Source organism: Eptatretus burgeri, chromosome 5, assembly GCF_056783735.1.
Source record: "Eptatretus burgeri isolate ZD-2024b chromosome 5, Ebu_testis_v1, whole genome shotgun sequence".
Lineage (NCBI taxonomy): Eukaryota > Metazoa > Chordata > Myxini > Myxiniformes > Myxinidae > Eptatretus > Eptatretus burgeri.
Window position 1 is genome coordinate 80,826,115 of NC_140965.1, and position 17,500 is coordinate 80,843,614.

At 45.6% G+C, this 17,500-nt stretch overlaps 2 protein-coding genes across 5 annotated transcripts in view; one reads left to right on the forward strand and one right to left on the reverse strand.

The window, feature by feature from the left end:
- The window catches only part of LOC147026809 (stomatin-like), a 44,676-nt gene extending 40,751 nt beyond the window's left edge, over window positions 1-3,925 (forward strand). For both annotated transcript variants that reach the window (XM_085882607.1, XM_085882608.1), the window contains exons 2-7: window positions 1-23; window positions 199-271; window positions 417-499; window positions 775-978; window positions 1,076-1,210; window positions 3,621-3,925. The exon at window positions 1-23 is cut by the window's left edge and continues 81 nt beyond it. In XM_085882607.1, coding sequence (XP_085738733.1) covers window positions 1-23; window positions 199-271; window positions 417-499; window positions 775-978; window positions 1,076-1,210; window positions 3,621-3,815 — 713 coding nt within the window. In that variant the 3' untranslated portion in view covers window positions 3,816-3,925. The remainder of the gene's footprint in view (window positions 24-198; window positions 272-416; window positions 500-774; window positions 979-1,075; window positions 1,211-3,620) is intronic.
- Window positions 3,926-3,997: 72 nt separating this feature from the next.
- TRMT1L (tRNA methyltransferase 1L) overlaps window positions 3,998-17,500 on the reverse strand; it is a 22,072-nt gene continuing 8,569 nt past the window's right edge. For 2 of the 3 annotated variants that reach the window (XM_085882604.1, XM_085882606.1), the window contains exons 6-17: window positions 10,493-10,622; window positions 10,177-10,282; window positions 8,704-8,783; window positions 7,767-8,193; window positions 7,355-7,567; window positions 7,129-7,275; window positions 6,717-6,769; window positions 6,103-6,181; window positions 5,800-5,948; window positions 5,580-5,657; window positions 5,256-5,379; window positions 3,998-5,118 (exon numbers count right to left, since the gene is read on the reverse strand). In XM_085882604.1, coding sequence (XP_085738730.1) covers window positions 4,860-5,118; window positions 5,256-5,379; window positions 5,580-5,657; window positions 5,800-5,948; window positions 6,103-6,181; window positions 6,717-6,769; window positions 7,129-7,275; window positions 7,355-7,567; window positions 7,767-8,193; window positions 8,704-8,783; window positions 10,177-10,282; window positions 10,493-10,622 — 1,845 coding nt within the window. In that variant the 3' untranslated portion in view covers window positions 3,998-4,859. Of the gene's footprint in view, window positions 5,119-5,255; window positions 5,380-5,579; window positions 5,658-5,799; window positions 5,949-6,102; window positions 6,182-6,716; window positions 6,770-7,084; window positions 7,276-7,354; window positions 7,568-7,766; window positions 8,194-8,703; window positions 8,784-10,176; window positions 10,283-10,492; window positions 10,623-17,500 lie in introns of all 3 variants that reach the window. The other variant, XM_085882605.1, reaches the window with a different exon arrangement.

The following is a 17,500-nucleotide window of genomic DNA, read 5'->3' on the forward strand; positions in this document are numbered from 1 at the left end:
TCTCAGTCTGGTTCTGCATCAAGGTAAATCTACCCTTTCTTACCTTCAAGGAAAAGTGTTGTACAGGTTGAAAATGTGATGCTAAAAGAGATTCTCGCAATTTCTTATTTTCTTTACATGCAATGTCACATGGTAAAAAAAAATTAAACAAAACTATAAACCGATGCCACACACGTACAGTGTCCCGTTCGCCAACAGGTAGTAAAGGAGTACGAGAAAGCCGTGGTCTTTCATCTGGGCAGAATCATTCCTGGCTGCCCCAAAGGGCCAGGTAAGGCAACTTGGAGTATTCACAAAGTACAATGAAGCAGATCATTTTGAAATCACAACACTCTTGCCTTTCAATTGTCCGAGTATAATTTCCTGTCCTGTTTGTCCCTCAACCATATCACAGCATCTCTGATCATTATTCACAGGTTTGCTATGGGTGTTGCCCTTTGTGGATCATTTCACCAAGGTGGACATGAGAACAATCTCATTTGATGTCCCATCACAAGAGGTAAGGCAATAGATGACCTTGCAAGGTACAGCACGTTTCACTTATAATTCTATTGTAATTGAGACAACAACAGTTTGGGCATTTTCATTGCAATGATAATGGTTTTAGAATAAAAACTACAATAATTTTTGAGAACCAATGACAGCAAACATGACTTCCAGCAATTGCACATCTGCACTGAGCGAATCGACCAGTGTCAGTCAACCGCCTGCTGTATGGTATGAACCACCTCTGATGTAGCCTTGTAAAGCCATCTGTGCAATGTCGGACCCCAGGTTCTGACTCGTGATGCAGTGACCGTCTGCGTGGATGCTGTGGTGTACTACCGTATCACAGATGCCGTTGCCATGGTATCTAACATCATTAATGCCGACATGTCCACACGTCTCCTCGCACAGACTTCTCTGCGGAATGCCCTGGGTACTCGCAGCCTAACAGAAATCATATCCGAGAGAGAAGTCATCGCACAAAGCCTGCAGGTAATCGAGATCTAAAGGCTAAGTGTTGCTCTCTGGCATCAAATAAGAAGATTACACCTTAAGCACTGGACAAAGTCAGTACACTTGTGTCTCATAGGTGACCTTGGATGAAGCAACTGATCCATGGGGCATTCAGGTAGAGCGGGTGGAGATCAAGGACGTAGGATTACCTGCACAGCTTCAGCGGGTCATGGCTGCTGAGGCTGAGGCCACAAGAGAAGCGAAAGCCAAGGTGAGCTATTTAGAAAGAGCAAATATCATGGCATTAGACATTACTGAACATACAAACTCATTTGAATCAACATACTTGGTTTGAACCACAATTGACCTCTATAATGACACTGATGTGCATATGCTCAGTTCCTCAATACTGACCACAGGCTTGTTGTAGCAACTCTAAAGCTGCACCTTAAATCCTGGAGAATGGTACCATCCCAGCCTAGGCTGGATGTTGGCAAGCTCAGGGATGAGAGAGTAGCTGAGGAGTTTGCGTACAGACTGAGTGGACACTTGGGGGGGTCTGGGTGCTTTGGGGGGTCCTGAAGCGTTGTGGAGTGCCTTCAAGACCACCGTCCTTGATGTTGCCGGTGGATGTATTGGAACTCACCGCAGGGCAAAGAAGAATTTTGTCTCTCAAGGGACACTGGATACCATTGACCAGAGTCGCAGGGCCAGACTGAATGGCAGAGCTGAGCTGTTCAGGGAGCTGAGGCGTAAAACTGTACGTGCACTGAGGGTGGACAAGGAGGCATGTGCGAGGAATCTGTGAGGGTAGAGCATCACCTGTGGACAGGTGATTCTCGTCCCGCTTCCAGGGGAATTCGCGCATTGTGTTCATCCAAGCCCATCCCTCGGAGCACTGCAGTTAGAGCAGAGAGTGGTAGGCTCTTGACAGAGGAGTCTGAAGTGAAGGCCCGCTGGGCCGGTTACTTTGAGCGGTTGTATCAGGCTGATCCCCCAGCTGTCGAGTTGGACGTCAAGGGTGTTACAATCCCTGTTGCTGACCCTCGAATCAACTGTGGTCCACCTTCGCTTGTGGAAACACGGGCTGCGGTGAACCAGTTGAAACGGGGCAAAGCTCCAGGGATCTGTGGCATCCATGCTGAACTTCTCAAGGCTGGTGGAAATGCTGCACTCGTGTCGTTGCATGCAGTTTTGTGCTCTGCCTGGAACACAGGCATCATCCCAACTGATTGGAAGAGGGGCCTTGTTGTTCGTCTCTGGAAAGGGAAGGGTGATCGCCAAGACTGCAACAACTACCGAGGGGTGACGCTGCTCTCAGTGCCGGGCAAGGTCTTTGCTCGGATAATTCTTGATAGGGTTCGCCACCATCTGCTTGAGCACCAGCGTCCAGAGCAGTCAGGCTTTACACCAAAGAGGTCAACGATTGACCGTGTCCTTGCTCTTCGTGTCCTCACCGAACGCAGACGAGAGTTTCGGCAGGGGCTGCTTGCAGCCTATGTTGATCTCTGTAAAGCGTTCGATTCAGTGAATCGGGATGTCCTCTGGAGGGTTCTTGGTCTTCGTGGGATGCCACCAAAACTGATTGATCTGATGTCTGAACTCCACTGTGAGAGTGCTGTGAAGTGTGGTGGTACCATCTCTGACTTATTTCCAGTTGTTACTGGAGTTCGTCAGGGATGTGTACTTGCCCCCACACTTTTCAGCACTTGTATGGACTGGATTTTAGGGAGGATGTCTGAGAGATCAAGCTGCGGTGCATCGTTTGGGAATGTCAAGATCTCGGACCTTGATTTTGCAGATGATGCAGTCATCTTTGCGGAGACTTTAGATATCCTTTTGGGGGCCCTCGAGGTGCTGAATGAGGAGTCGGAGCCGCTGGGATTACGGGTTTCTTGGGTCAAAACTAAGATCCAGGCTTTCGGTGACATCTTGGATGCTGCTGTCCTGTCTGTGTCTGTTTGTGGTGAGGATGTTGAGGTCGTGGAGAGATTCACTTTCCTTGGCAGTGATATTCATGTCTCTGCCGGCTGTGAGTCAGAGGTCAATAGACGTCATGGTCGGGCCTGGGGAGTCATGGATTCACTGGATCATGGGGTGTGGCGCTGCCGGTACCTGTGCGGGAGGACGAAAGTCCGAGTCTTCAGGTCCTTGGTACTTCCAGTCTTGCTCTATGGATGCGAGACTTGGACTCTGACCAAGGATCTGAGACGGAGACTTAATTCCTTTGGTACCAGGTCTCTTCGGAGAATCCTTGGCTATCGCTGGTCGGATTTTGTGTCCAACGAGCGCTTACTGAGAGAGACTCGGATGAGATTTGTTACCTGCATAGTCCGTGAGCGTCAGTTGCGGCTGTATGGACATGTGGCTCGTTTTCCTGACGCTGATCCTGCTCACCAGATTCTCTCAGCGAGGGAGTCTCATGAGTGGAGGAGGCCAGTGGGCCGACCACGTGCCTCGTGGTTGCAGCAGGTTGACCATCATCTCAAGGAGATGGGGATGGGCCTGGCATCTGCCTGGGGGATGGCCAGACGGAGGCCCCTGGAGTACCGGCGGAAAGTGGACGCAGCGACGTGCTGTTCTGGCACATGCTCCCATACCTGACCTGACCTGACTTGGTTTGAGTGAAAAGGACTAACTTTGTTGACCTCTGTAATGACACTGATGTGCATATTTTCAAGGTGATCGCAGCAGAGGGCGAGGTGAATGCTTCCCGGGCACTGTACGAGGCTGCTGGTGTCCTGGGCACAGCTCCGGCCGCCCTCCAACTCCGGTACCTGCAAACTCTATCAAATATCGCCTCAGAGAGAAACTCCACCATTATATTCCCACTACCCATGGAGCTCATGCACAACTTCTGGAAGAAGCCGGCATAACTTCAGACCGAATCTGAAGGCAACAAGCGTTTGCAGAATCAATTATCCAACCACATGTCCAAAACCTTATTCCATCCCCTCAACAATAAAAGCCTTTACCTAATTCTAAACAGCGGCCATTTATATTCCATGTGTGCGATGTCGGGGAGGAAAGTCGGTTTCAATAGTAGTTATTAGACGTGTTCCCCCTCAGTCACATTCAACTTTACTCAGTAAAAAAACAACACAAAACAGAGGTGGATGTGATAATACCACCATGATAAAATATAAACAAACATTCCTCAAATATTAGCACTTGGAGGTCACAGTTCAATTGTTTGTGGAAGGCACAGCACTGCTCATGAAATGTGGTGAACGAGAAGCTAAAACTCAGTCACGAGCTTTTGGAAAGCACCAATTGAAAGTGGATAAAGAAAAAGCATGGGATGCTTTATCATATCAGTCAGGGAGCCAAATGAGCTTTCTTTTGGCCAAAGCCACCTCCTGCCTTTGATAATCCCACAAGAGTTTGACTCCACACTGTCACCAAGCTGAATGGAAACCTGCTGCCATCCAGGTGTATCAACCACAAATCTCCAAATTAAACAGTCAGATTTATGACACGCATTCCTCCAAACGTTTCACAAGGATCGTCATTCAAACTCAAAAATGCTCATCCTGTTGGGAGGGAAGGGGGACTCACTTTTGACGCATCCAAAATTTACAACCTGTACAAATTCAAGGATTCGCACGAGAAGATAAACCAAAAGGGTGAAGGGAAAATCCCACGGCGTTCGGCAACTACAATCGAGTAAAACTGACCAAAGTCGTACGAATCCGGTTTGCTTTGCCTCTTTAAGGAGGCAGTCGCTGGTTGCTCTTGCAACACGTGACCAACACTGCAGTGGAATAAGCAAGCCAATTGCAAATGTAATTAAAAACAAGGTGCAAGGTTTAGTTTGCGTTTGTAAAAAACATTTTCACTCGCCATGAACATCTCTAACGTCGAGTTGAACGCGTTCCACACATTTCCAAAAGATCTGGAAAGGATCGAGCCAAACCTCTTCATGGGAGTTCAGTGCCTGCCGTCCCACGATGTACCCCGACAGGCTTTGCCATCAAAGACTGGCTGCTGACCACTTTGCCTTTCCCCTGCACCAATTTACCCTCCTCCAGACCTTTACAATTTGGTGGTTGGCTGTGTTCCTGCAGGATGGTCTGAAAACGGGAAAGGGGGCAATCGGTACGTATGGCGAGCGGTTCGAAGTGCGTACGGCTTGCACGGAAGCCTTCTGCCACCAATGAAGACAAGAATTTATTCATCCTGGATGAATGGGACAAACAAAAAAGATTTACAAAAATCTCCACCACCCAGGAAAGGCATGTAAAAAAAGCTCGATGGAAGGAAATTGTCGTTAAAAACACAGGTGTAGCATGCACGTATAAGGTGCAGAGACATGCCTTGGCAAATTTCCATTCTTGAGTGAGTGCCGGGGTAAGCTGTAGTAGAAAGCCGGGTGATCGGATGGCTCTCCGCGAGGTTTCTTGGACTGCAAGGACACTGCCACCTCCTGCTTCCGCTTTCCTGGAAGGACGAGATTATGATATGACAGTCATGCCACCACCACTCTCCTTGTCCTCCTCTCCTTATTCCACCGCTCTCTTTCTCCTCTCCCCCTGCCACCTCCAAGTGAACAATTGATCCCCTATCCAAGAGCACAGGAAGCAAAGGGTCAAATCATCAAAATCTTTGCACCAGAGGGTAAGGTGAAACTCTCAGCACACCTGTCGTTTCGGTAAGCATGTTGAGGTTGACACTGAAAGAGTTTTCGGATTCCTGTCCTGGAGATGTGTTCACCTTTCCTGTAAGCAGACGTGTTATCGAGTAACTACGCTCGATTCATAAATTAGCTCGACGCTTGGGTAACGTAGAAATCAAAATATACAAAGTTGGGTCACATAGGAAAAAGTACAACTTTTGCTTCCTGCTTCCCACCAGAATTACCCGTTACATTTGATCGATTCTGGCTCGATTGGTTACACTCCACCTCGGAGCACAAGGTTTTCAGGAGGGGCTGCACATCGGTAAGGGCCCTCTGTTCCGCCTCAACTAGCATTTGCCGCAGGAAACCGGCATTGTACAAGGAACCAGCCCTGCGGGACAAGCAAAGAACTCGTACACGACATATCGACAATTGGAGGCAAGGAACTCTCAAAAATTCCAATTAAAATGAACAAGTCCAACGACTGAGAGTAATAAATTCCGAACATGTTTGAGTGCAGATGTTGAGAGTGTGGGCAATCTCACCAAGCAGGTCCCAATAGCAGAGCAGAGCGGCCTGGCATGCTGCGATGGCAATCACACGGAAGCTGGCGATATGGTTCCTCTAAACAAAACAAGAAATGCTAAGGTGTGGTGTGGCTTCCCACGTCACAGTGTGGTGAACTCGATGCGTTGGTTCAACTAATATCTGAGATTTGAACCAAAAACATCAGGCTCACAAATCATATGATGAACCTATTATGGTTAAATTTCAGTTAAGAACTGGAGGGGGAGCACTCGGTAGAGTGCAAAACCTCCGCCGCCAATACTGCTGGCTCACTTAAGAGAACCTGATATCCTATTCATTGTAGGTCAAAACGGATCAGACTCTACTGAACCACGATTGAATAAACTAAACTAGATCGACGCGCATGTAGAAATGCCAAAAAAGTAAAATCTAATTTTTTTTGAAAAAAAGTTGCAAATTTTTTTTTTTTCCTCGAACAATTTTTTTTGGGGGTTGGAAATCACTTAAAACATGTAGAAATGCAAAAAAAAAAAATGCAAATATTTTTCAAATAAAATCGAAATTTTTTTTGAAAAAAAGTTTTTTTTTTGGACCAAGTCCAAAATTTAATGGCACGATCCTTGGACCATACCTAATCCCCCCACCAAGTTTCGTCGAAATCCGTCCAGGGGTTTTTCCGTAATACTGTTCACAAACAAACAGACAGGGGTTAAAACAGTAACCTCCATCCATCTTGGATGGCGGAGGTTAATGATAGTCTGGAGGATGAATAATAGTCAAATGGTGCAGGAAATTTAAATGATAACCTCTTCATTAAATTAACCAAGTTCAGCCCAACTGCTTCGCTTATGTTATCTATAAGTTCATGTTTTATTTGCTTATCCTTTCCTAATCGTCACTGGTAAACAACAGCAACAGCAAAATGGCTATACCACATGGAGTGTAATTGGTGACGGATACAATTCAAACTCAGATGGGAGGAATAATTAGCTGAAGGACCTTCCAGCATATTGGTATCTTTCATGAAAAGGCGCTCTTCACACCACTGGCAGTGCAGGAGACGGCGAATGCGTCGCACACTTTGATCGGCTTGTGCAGGACCCCGCAGCACCCTCAGAACCACCAACACAAAGTGCTCCAAAGCAACGGCTAAAAGGACTTCAACACCCTTGCGGCACCGTGCGGCCGCCCTGCACGTCACAAACAAGTAGAACTCGCACAACACGCACACACAGGTATGCACCAATATGCCCCCCTCAATGTAAGCACCTCACAGCTGCGGCGATGACGACTCGTGTGGCAAGTTCTCTGTAATATTCCGTGCGCACGAGGCTGCAGGCATAGTGACGTGTGGCGATGTTCGCACACTTACAGTAGAGCGCACTCAGATCTGTGCTGGTGATCGAGACCACGCCACAGGTACGCACATTGCGAAAGGCGGCATCGAGGTAGCACACAGCAGGACCAAACGGGTCCAGGTGTCTGGAGGAGAAAGCAATTTCACAACAAAATATCAAAGTGATATGTAAGCTATGGAGAAGGTTTTTATCAAGTAATTTAATCAGGAGCACAATAAATAACCTGTAAACAATAAACATCCATGCTTTTCCTTGGAAACCTTAAAAATCTGTTTCACTTTGATAAAGTGGCCTTTATATAGGTGGCTGTGCCCAGAGCTCACATGAAGTCGTACGCACGAAGGTGCATGAGCACGTTGGCGTCAAGCTGTGTGACTAGAATTTTGTTTCCATCTGAGGCATTATTCTCCTCTTCCTTGTCCATCCCCATGGTGTTTATTCCAGCGTGCCGCTCCATAATCGAGAGCCTGCAGGCCGATCCTCGAAGGTGCTCGAAATCTCCCTTCGAGGTTCCTGATGTATCTGTCCATTCCTTTTCTCCGAACACATTGGCTTCTCCATCCCTCTCGATGTTGCCCTTGCCTTCCTGCTCCCCAGAATGGCCGTCCCAGCTCGTTCTCCGTCGTTTCACAGCGAGACCGTTCATTCGCACATTTTGCTCAACGATGTCCGCCGCCTGCTCAGAGAGGTCGTTGATGGTGACTCGGACAGCTCTTCCAAGCAACCGTGCCCATTGCAAACCCATGATTCCTGCGGTAACCCACAAATTACCAACGTGGCCTTTTGCCATGCAATACAAACATACTTTTTACAATACAGTGAACACCTCAAAGTGAAAAGACGAATTATGTCATCAATAAATCTGTCTCCTTGTTAACAAGAAACATATCTGTAAGGATGGTGTTTGTGGAGAGGGAAGGAGGGGTGCAACACCGGAAATAAAGCGAAACAGTAAACTGTCACAAAACATCGTTTAAAAAGTGACTTGTACAACAAGCATCTGAAATGTCTATCAAGCTTTCTGTGAGAGATAATCTCTTTATAAACAACAGAAGAGCAGATGACGTCTGGAGAACAAATACGATAAACGGCCATATACATTTAATTTGGTGTTGGGAGACAAATTATTGATATGGAACCGATTGTGTGCGATCAAGGAATGAAAAAAAAAAATCTACTCATTCATCCACAGAAATCCGTGAGAAATAGAGTGGTGTTTTTAAAAGAGCACACACACGCTGTGTGCACACACACACACACCTGTGGCCCCAAACGCATCTAGGCAGTCCAGCGGTTGCCTCTCATGTACCAAGGCAGCAAGTGTGCACATCACCAACTGCCTGCCAGCAGCACATGACGACACACAAGCAACAAAATTCAGACAAAAAGGCTGTTTCGCCCGTCGTACCTGCACAAAATTGGATTCCATAAATTTATCCAAAACTCTCACCATCCTCATGTCATTAACTAACAATAACATCATATTCTGCTTCCTACATTGCCCCAGTACCGACCCAGAAACCTACTCTAATGAGCTAGAATGGCATTTTTGCTTTCAACAGCCAACTTAATGTCCCTCTCAAAGGGCGTCGTGCTCAATGATGCATCACTGCTTTTTCACACCAGATAGATCATTTTGACCTCCTCCACAGAAGGTGGTGTTTGCCTGTCAGTTTTTGTTTGTCAATTGACTGTGAGCAAGATCTCAAAAGGTAATGGCCAGATTCGAACGAAACTCGGTGGATGACTTGAGTTGGTGACAAATACAAGCCGATTAGTAATACAAACTGTAAACTGCTTAGCCAGACAGAGGTATGCACTCTAACGAGTGCCATTCTAGTTACCCGAAGCACGCGAAGCAAAAAGTGGGGTTAACCAATTGGTTCATGTCTTTCCATCCGTCTTGTCAGTTTGTGATCGAGGAACAACTAATTTAAATTGAATGTTGTATTTTCATCATGAATCGGAAGACAAGTTTTTCATTTTACTGTACTCTGGCTTTGAATTCGTCCCAATCGCACATGCACAGAGAAGTAAGATAATCTTTTCACTCTATTTTCTGCCTGGTAGTCAAACAAAATTGAAAATCATTCTAAACAGGAAAGTTACTGTTTTTAAGGATGTCATAATGGACACATACAACAGGCACGAATCACGAATGTGACGTGTTAGATAGGGTGGTGTAATAGCCGCTGGGAAAATGGCAGTAAAAACCCCGAATTTATTTCATTCATACTCCTTTAAACCTTTATTTAAATTGAATCCAGCAATGATGCGAGCAGCAGCCACAGGCTACATCAGAAAGAAAATAAAAATTCATTTTCTTAACAACTCTTTTATTGATGAGAATAAATCGCACAAAAACAATGCACACACATGTGAATTAAGGGTACAGTTTGGATAAATTCTAGAGTTGAAGTCCCTATCCTTATTTTCCAAATTACCCCCTAAGTTTGCAGATTTGCAGTTCATGTGACTTTTCAAGAACATCACCCCCATGAACAGCAATGCCCTCCTGTATATACCTAAACAATGCGTGGGATATCGTGTTCTATGAACTCTCTAGTTGAATCTGGTTTGAGAGGTGAGTATGCAGACATGAAGCTATCCATCAGTTATTGACAGCTTGGAGTACACTTTACAACTTCTTAGCTTTATGTAAACAATACATGGTGTACCACAAGCACCATTACTGCGCTCACAATGCTTGGAAGAGGGCAACAACCTTCATACCGGTTCAGCTTCATACGTGGGTTGAAGAAGGAGTCCGAGCGCTCAGGGGTGCTGTGGTTTGGGAGTACATGCACCTGAGTGTTACCTTCATGCAGCACCTGAGGAACTGGGAATCAGGTGGAGAGACAAGTCCAAAGTACGAGCAAATAAAGAAATGTGGAAGCAACAAACAGCATTAAGCACAGGTGAGAGTGCACACATCAAACAAACTTCTTCACTGCAACTCAAACCTAAACCCTTCCAAGTCAAACTCCCCAAATGGCCAGCTTTCCACTCCCAATTGAAAACACACCCGCAATGCATCATGGGAACAAACCATCAGGCTGGAAGTTGAGGCTCTCGCCCCGGCGCTGATGGCCTTGCAAATGAGCCAGCATGTCGGCACGTCTGTTCACGGTGGCCGAGCACACAGCACAGTGGTAATGCGAGTAGGTCTTGGTGGATACCTGCGCATGGCACAAAAACATACGCGATTATAACCACTGCCTATAGCACAATGATAATTAATGGAATTGTTACCCTTAAATTTAAACAAAGCTTTTTATGCAAAAAAAAAGGAAGAAAAAAAAAAGAAGAATATTTTTACATTTCAACAAAACCTCGTGCCTCAATTCCTTAAGAATAAATCTTCAAAGCATTCAGCCTCTGATATAAATGAATCAAATGGAAGACCAAGAAGGAACCCGAATAAATAAAGAGCAAGATGGAGTCATCAGGAGGAACCTGGATCGGATTCGGGTTTCAGCCGCAACTCCACAACCCTCAAACCCAGCCAGGCGCAGCCAAGTGAGCCCCACAGAAAAAAATTCTGCAAGAATTCACTTCTCCGAGACAGATACATAATGAAAGAGGAATCGAGAGAAGAAAGAGAAGAAGAATTAGAATGAAGAGATATTTGTGAAAAACAAGCTCAAATGAGCTAAGATCCTCGTCCTCTTAATGATGACGTCATAAAAACGAATATGACGTCATTGTGATGTATCAGGTTTGCGATAAATTATCTGTGCTTATGCCCAGCTTGATTCCCACAAACAAAATTCAAACAGCTTGCCTAGTTTCGGAGATAATGGTATAGGCGATTTCCATTAGCGGCGATATTATGACGTCAACTTTTTTTTTCTAGGAAGAATTTCCAAAATCGGAGATGGTTACTGTCTGCGCAGGGTATTTTTACATATATATGCCAAGTTTCAGGAAGTTTCGATGAAAACTGTAGGCTGTGAAACAAAAAAGTCCACAAGAAGAAGATGAAGAACAACAACGTGAGTAAGACTTAGAAATCCTCCACAAGGATCTAAAAATTTAGAAAGAAATGTGAAAGGAACAAAGAACAAAGATGTTGGGAAGAACCTGGACAGATAGATTTCGGCAGGTACTCCCCAGGCTCAAACGTTATTCCAAAGGGCGATTCCAAAGGGTATTTCTAAAGGATATCGTTTGTTTCTTGGCCTTGCCCATTTCATATTAAAAATGCCAAACTAAACTGCTTCCTTCAGACATGTGTGCAATTTCTCTATACAAGATCGATGCCCATGGACAAAAAGGCAAAAGGTAAGAAATTGAGGAAATGAGAATGAAGACACCAATAAAGCAAGGGTCTTTCACTCACACAGTCGTTAATGCAAGGAATGTCTCCATGGAAAGGTAGTAACAGCAGAAACAGTAGATATGTTTAAACTGGAATTAGAGAGGTACCTAGAAGAATTGGGGCTGGAGGGGTATAGGTAGGAATGGTAGGCAGTTTTGGTACGGATAACTGTCATAATTGTGTTCTCTGTTTGAGGGTCTTAGAGGTGGGTGTGTTTGTTCATTCCTCACCGTACAACCCTCTTCATGCCACCTCCTCAAAAAAGAAACTCCTTACCACTGCAACATCTTCCACACACTCCCCCCCCAGTGAAACCAAGTCAATAAACTAAGATATTTGATTAATTATCTTGCCAAAACAAAGTTTTTGCAAGATATGTTAGTCAGCTTGTATGTTTTTTTTGTTTTTTTTTTGTCTGTAATCACGTATAAAAAATTCTGCAGAGCACAGTTATCATTGGAAATTTTTGTAACCGCATATCAGAGGACTATAGAGGTTCCTTTCAGCGCACAAAATTTTGAAGGTCAAGGTCACTTTGTCGCAAATCAGGGGAGTCGACGAAACCCTTATTTTTTGAGTAATTTTAATTGAATCGTCTCCAAACTTTATGGGAATGTAGTATATGGTCTGGTGCTCAGCTGATTAATTTTTGGTGGTGATTGGCCTTGACCTTCATGGTTAGCGCCTGAGGTCAAACATATTTGACCCCAAGGTCAAATTTTCAAGTTTTAGGAACCATATCGTGTAGTACCTCAAATTGAACACCTCGATGAGTGCTTTCTAGATATGTCAAGCTTGAGACATTATGACGTCATTTGGTGACGTTATGAGACAAACATATTTTTCATGGTTACTCTTATCTGTAGAACGATTCTCATCGGAATCTCTCGTCGGCAGATATTCCTCAAGGAGTCGCTCCTGGTGGATAGCAGCTCTGTTCACCTCAGTGTGACCTTAAAGAAGTCACACGTGGTCACCTTTTGGCAAGATACGGGTCACCCTGCGGGTGACATTGGTTTTATTTTATGTTTAGAGAGTGCAGACATGATGGGCCAAATATCCCCCTCCTGTGTCCAAGTTCCTTGGATAACTGACAGTGGAACCACATTTGAACGAGACAAGCAAGGGCATGATTGAGGAAGAAAGAGGAGAGAGGAGGGGAGGGAACGCAGCAACCTGCAAGTAGGATAATTGGACAAGGCAGGGCCAATAGAGGTAAAGATATTGTGGGTAGTGTTGGGGGATGACAATGAGATTGTGTTGCACCACTTGTTTGAGGCTATGGTAGGAAGAGTGGGATTGAACGGCCCCCAGAGGTCAATTCCACAAACGTAAGAAAAGAGGAACAAAGGAATGGAGGTGTGCAGTGAGACTATTTACGAGTTGTACCAGAAGGGGGTTACTGGAATAAAGTGGATGTCTTGGTGGAGCTGGGAAGGGTGGGAGGGCAGAGAGCAGTGAGAGCTAGACCAGAGGAGAGGCAGCAAAACCAGAGAGGTAAGGCCTAGGTCACATTTGCCACGGCGGCCGTGGGGTCTCCAAAATCTGCAGCCACTAGCAATTATACGGCGGCCGCAGTATTTCCACGGTCACACAATGTAGCAGTCACATGTTTTTATTTTTCGGGTAGCCGCACGGCGTATTTAGAAATCGTGGAGACCGAAAACGTGGAGGTGCCGTACGGTCTTTGATTTGATGTCGCACGGTGACCTTAGGGCGTCCCTGCGGCGGCCATAGAATTTTCAAGGCAGAGGCAAGGTGACCGCAGGGGGGCCCTAAGGCGAACGTGCGGCCAGACGGACGGTAACGAATGGGTATATATACCAGTTCTCTTTTTTACTGAAATAAAAATATAACAGTATATATATAACTGAATATACTATAACTATAATATACCGTGGTGCCCCCAGAATCCGAACGCCCCATTGTTTGAGCAAATTGGAATCCGAACAATTTTTTCAAGAACATTTTGCCCTAAAAACCTAATACATTTTAAAAACCGAACACAACGTGGCGTTCATGTTTGTTCACGCGTCTCCCCCACCTGTTCGAGCCGCATCTTCGCGCTCTGTCCATTCAGTTCGTCGGTGGAAGTCCTCGTGAAAGCATCTCTCGGGTGTCGATCGATACTTTAGGCCTCAGTCACATTTGCTCTACGGTGAGGATACGGCGGCCGTACGCCCTCTGAATTGACAGAAACGTGCGGCGGCCGCAGAGAAACTGAGGTGGCCTCAGGGTGGCCCTGCGCCGTATGGCTATATTTTACAGGTTGTAAGGTCGCCGTGGAATTATAACGTGGAGTTATAACTTTTTTCATTTATACGTTCGCCGTAGAAATTCAACAAGCCGAAACAAAAGAACTGGTACAAAAAAAAAAAAATTAACCCATTCGTTACCGTCCGTCTGGCCGCACAATCGGCTTAGGGCCCCCTGCGGTCGCCTTGCGGGCACCTTGCGTCTGCCTTGAAAATTCTATGGCTGCCGCAGGAACGCCCTAAGGTCACCGTGCGACATCAAATCAAAGACCGTACGGCACCCCCACGTTTTCGGTCTCCGCGATTTCTAAATACCCCGTGCGTTAACCCGAAAAAATAAAAACATATGTGACTGCTACATTGTGTGACCGTGGAAATACTGCGGCCGCTTTATAATTGCTAGTGCCCGTACATTTTGTAGACCCTCCGGTCGCCGAGCCAAAAATGACTTAGGCCTTACCTCGTGTTTTCACCTTCATTTGTGATGCTTGATTTTTTAATCATCTTGTGTTTTAATTAATAACAAAAAAGCAATCCGATCACGTGGTGTGACGGACTGTCGGGCAAGGATTGAATTTCACAGCAAAACCGGTTGCAATTTGGAATATCCATGATTACGTCAGCCCGATGTGTTTGATGAAAGTGATTGTGGTTCTGCGGGCATCATGTTTGATGAGGTGCTCTGGGGGCAGCGCTCTCGCGGAGTGCGCGAGCGATCGGAACCCAGGACGGAGCTCGAGCCTGTGTGGACCTTTGGATTGGTGATTGTACCAGTTTACATACAATACACCACCACCGAAGGTCATTTACTCATCTTATTTTACCTTAAACATGGGGAATTTAAGTTTAAAGTGTCTTGAAAGTGGGTTTTCTTTGGGTCCACGAACGGATTAATTCACCGAATTATTTCTTATTGGGAAAATATTTTTGGAATCCAAACTTTTTGCAATCCGAACAGCCTCCTGGAACGAATTAAATTGGGATTCTGGGGTACCACTGTATAGGCAAACACCTCTACTCCGATCTCTAGCGGTAGCGCACGGTGGAAGCACGGTCGACGCAGACTGCCACGGAGGCCGTACGTAGGTGCACGGCGGGTGTAGGGGAACCGTGCGTCGACCCTGCATTTCCCGCAGGTAGTCACACAGACCGCAAGGTCACCGTACGGCGACCGTGGAAATAGTGCGGCTGCCATAATTTTTTGGGGGTTGGGAAAATTCATTTTTCATTGAGAAGAGCTTGCGGCAGCCACACGAATAACGCAAGCCCACCGTACGCCCTACGTACGGTCGACGTGGAACACATCTACGTCATAGCTTGGATTGTCGAATTGCTACGGCGAACGTAGAAATGAAAAAAAAGTTATAACGCCGCGCTATAATTCCACGGCACCCCGACGACCTGTAAAATATAGCCAAACGGCGTAGGGCCTCCCTGAGGCCACCTCAGTTTCTCTGCGGCCGCCGCACGTTTGTCAATTCAGAGGGCGTACGGCTGCCGTATCTCGCCGTAGAGCAAATGTGACCGAGGCCTAACCGACCTGCCTATGATGAGAGAGCCACACAACTTATGCGTTGGCCTCATCACAGAAGATTCCAATAATGATAAGAGCTTTAAACTCCACAATCCAACAGGGACAGATGTGATGCTGGGACAGCACCCTAGGGAAGAGCAGTACAGAGTAGATCTCATCGTTCAAGGAAAGACTTGGTTTGACAGAGGATGCCGAGGGCAGACTTGCTACGTCGTTGGCCCAGGGGAGGTCATGGCTGATGGTGAGACCTTAAAATTCAAGATACTGAACCTCTTTCAGTGACAGTCCATGGAAAGAGTCAGATGGGTTAATTTGATGATCCTTCCTGAGCGAGAGGGTGAGACAGACATTTGCTAGAATTGGAAGAGGTGTTCCAATTGTCAGACCAACATTCAATCAATTCCATGCTGTTGAGCAGAGGCTGAGGGAGCTGCTGTCTGCCTAATAGTGGAGGGGGGTATTGTATGACACAATGTGTCACAAGAGTATCAGAGAGGTTTTTAATGTATTTGATGAACAAGAGTGGACCAAACACACTGCTTTGAGGCACTCCAATAATATGTTGACAGTGTAAGTCGAGGAAGTCAGAAAGTTAAGTATGCGCATCCATCCTGAGGCGAGCCAGACATCATCATCTTACAAATCTCAGGGCTGAACTCTAAAACAAGTCTCCTTCCTACAAGTCATGGTGGCATCTTGTCAAGTTCATTTCTGGCGCATGATCAACCTTTATCCGCTTAAGGCCCGGTCACACCTTGACGTTTTAGCCAACGTATGCCGATTTTTGAATTTTTTTTCTAAAACGCTGGCACACGTTGAATACGTTATGGGTAAGTTTTGATAACATTGAGAGCACGCTGGCATACGTCGTAGTACGTTGCCATACGTCATTGTACGTTGGCTTTAAACGTTGTACTTTTAGGTTGTCCTCAAATTTTTTCATGCTTGAAATTTCACGACGTATGCCGGCGTATGACTCACACGTTCCGCTACGCTGGCCACAAGTTGTATGCATGGTCTGCGATCGTTGACAGACGTCAACACATGCTACTTGTAAGTTAATCATAAGTTGAGACACGCCGAGGTAATGTTTAGCGTATCCGAAACTTATTTCTAACCTATGATTAACGTGTTGTTGGCACGTTACGCGATCGTTTCCACACGTCGACAGACGTTACTTTTAAGTTACTCATAGGCTGAAAGACGTCGGTATAATGGATCGTCCTTGCGTCAGCGTCCACGGCCACGGCCAGGACACTTATTTGCAGCATTCTTCAAACTTTTCTTCGGCATTCGAGGATGTTCACACTTCGATGTCTAGCTTGGCTATGATTCCAATTGTCCATCGGCAGCGTCTATTTAAAATAGTCGAGTTTGAGCGTTTTAACAGGTTCAGAAGAAACGCTTCAAATTTCCAAACCTCAGCGTCAAAAAAAAAAAAACAAAAAAAAAAACAAAGGCGAGTGACAGCAATTTAAATCGTTCATTGTAAACAATGAAAATAGCTGAGTGGTACCGTTTAAAAGTCGTTGAGTGTAAAAAAAAAATCCAATTGTTGAGCGCAAGCGTCTACTTTCAATAGTGGAGATGCAGCCATTTAAATCGTTGAGTGGCAGCCTATGAACCTACCCGTGGACACGCGGACGTAAGGACGATCCATCATAACCCACACCCTCCCCCTCACACCCACCTACTACTGCCAACATGAACAAACTACTACTAATACTAATACTGATACTAATAGTAATACTGATACTAATAGTAATACTGATACTAATAGTAATACTGATACTGTTACTGCTGACATGGACATCGACTCAAAAAGGACTCGAAAACACTGTTGGGTTCCCTTTTATGAGCAGCATTTTTATATACCAATTCCCAAAACCGCTGGGAACACGTCTTTATATGGCAGTTGTAACCTAGAAACACGTTCATTTTTTTTTT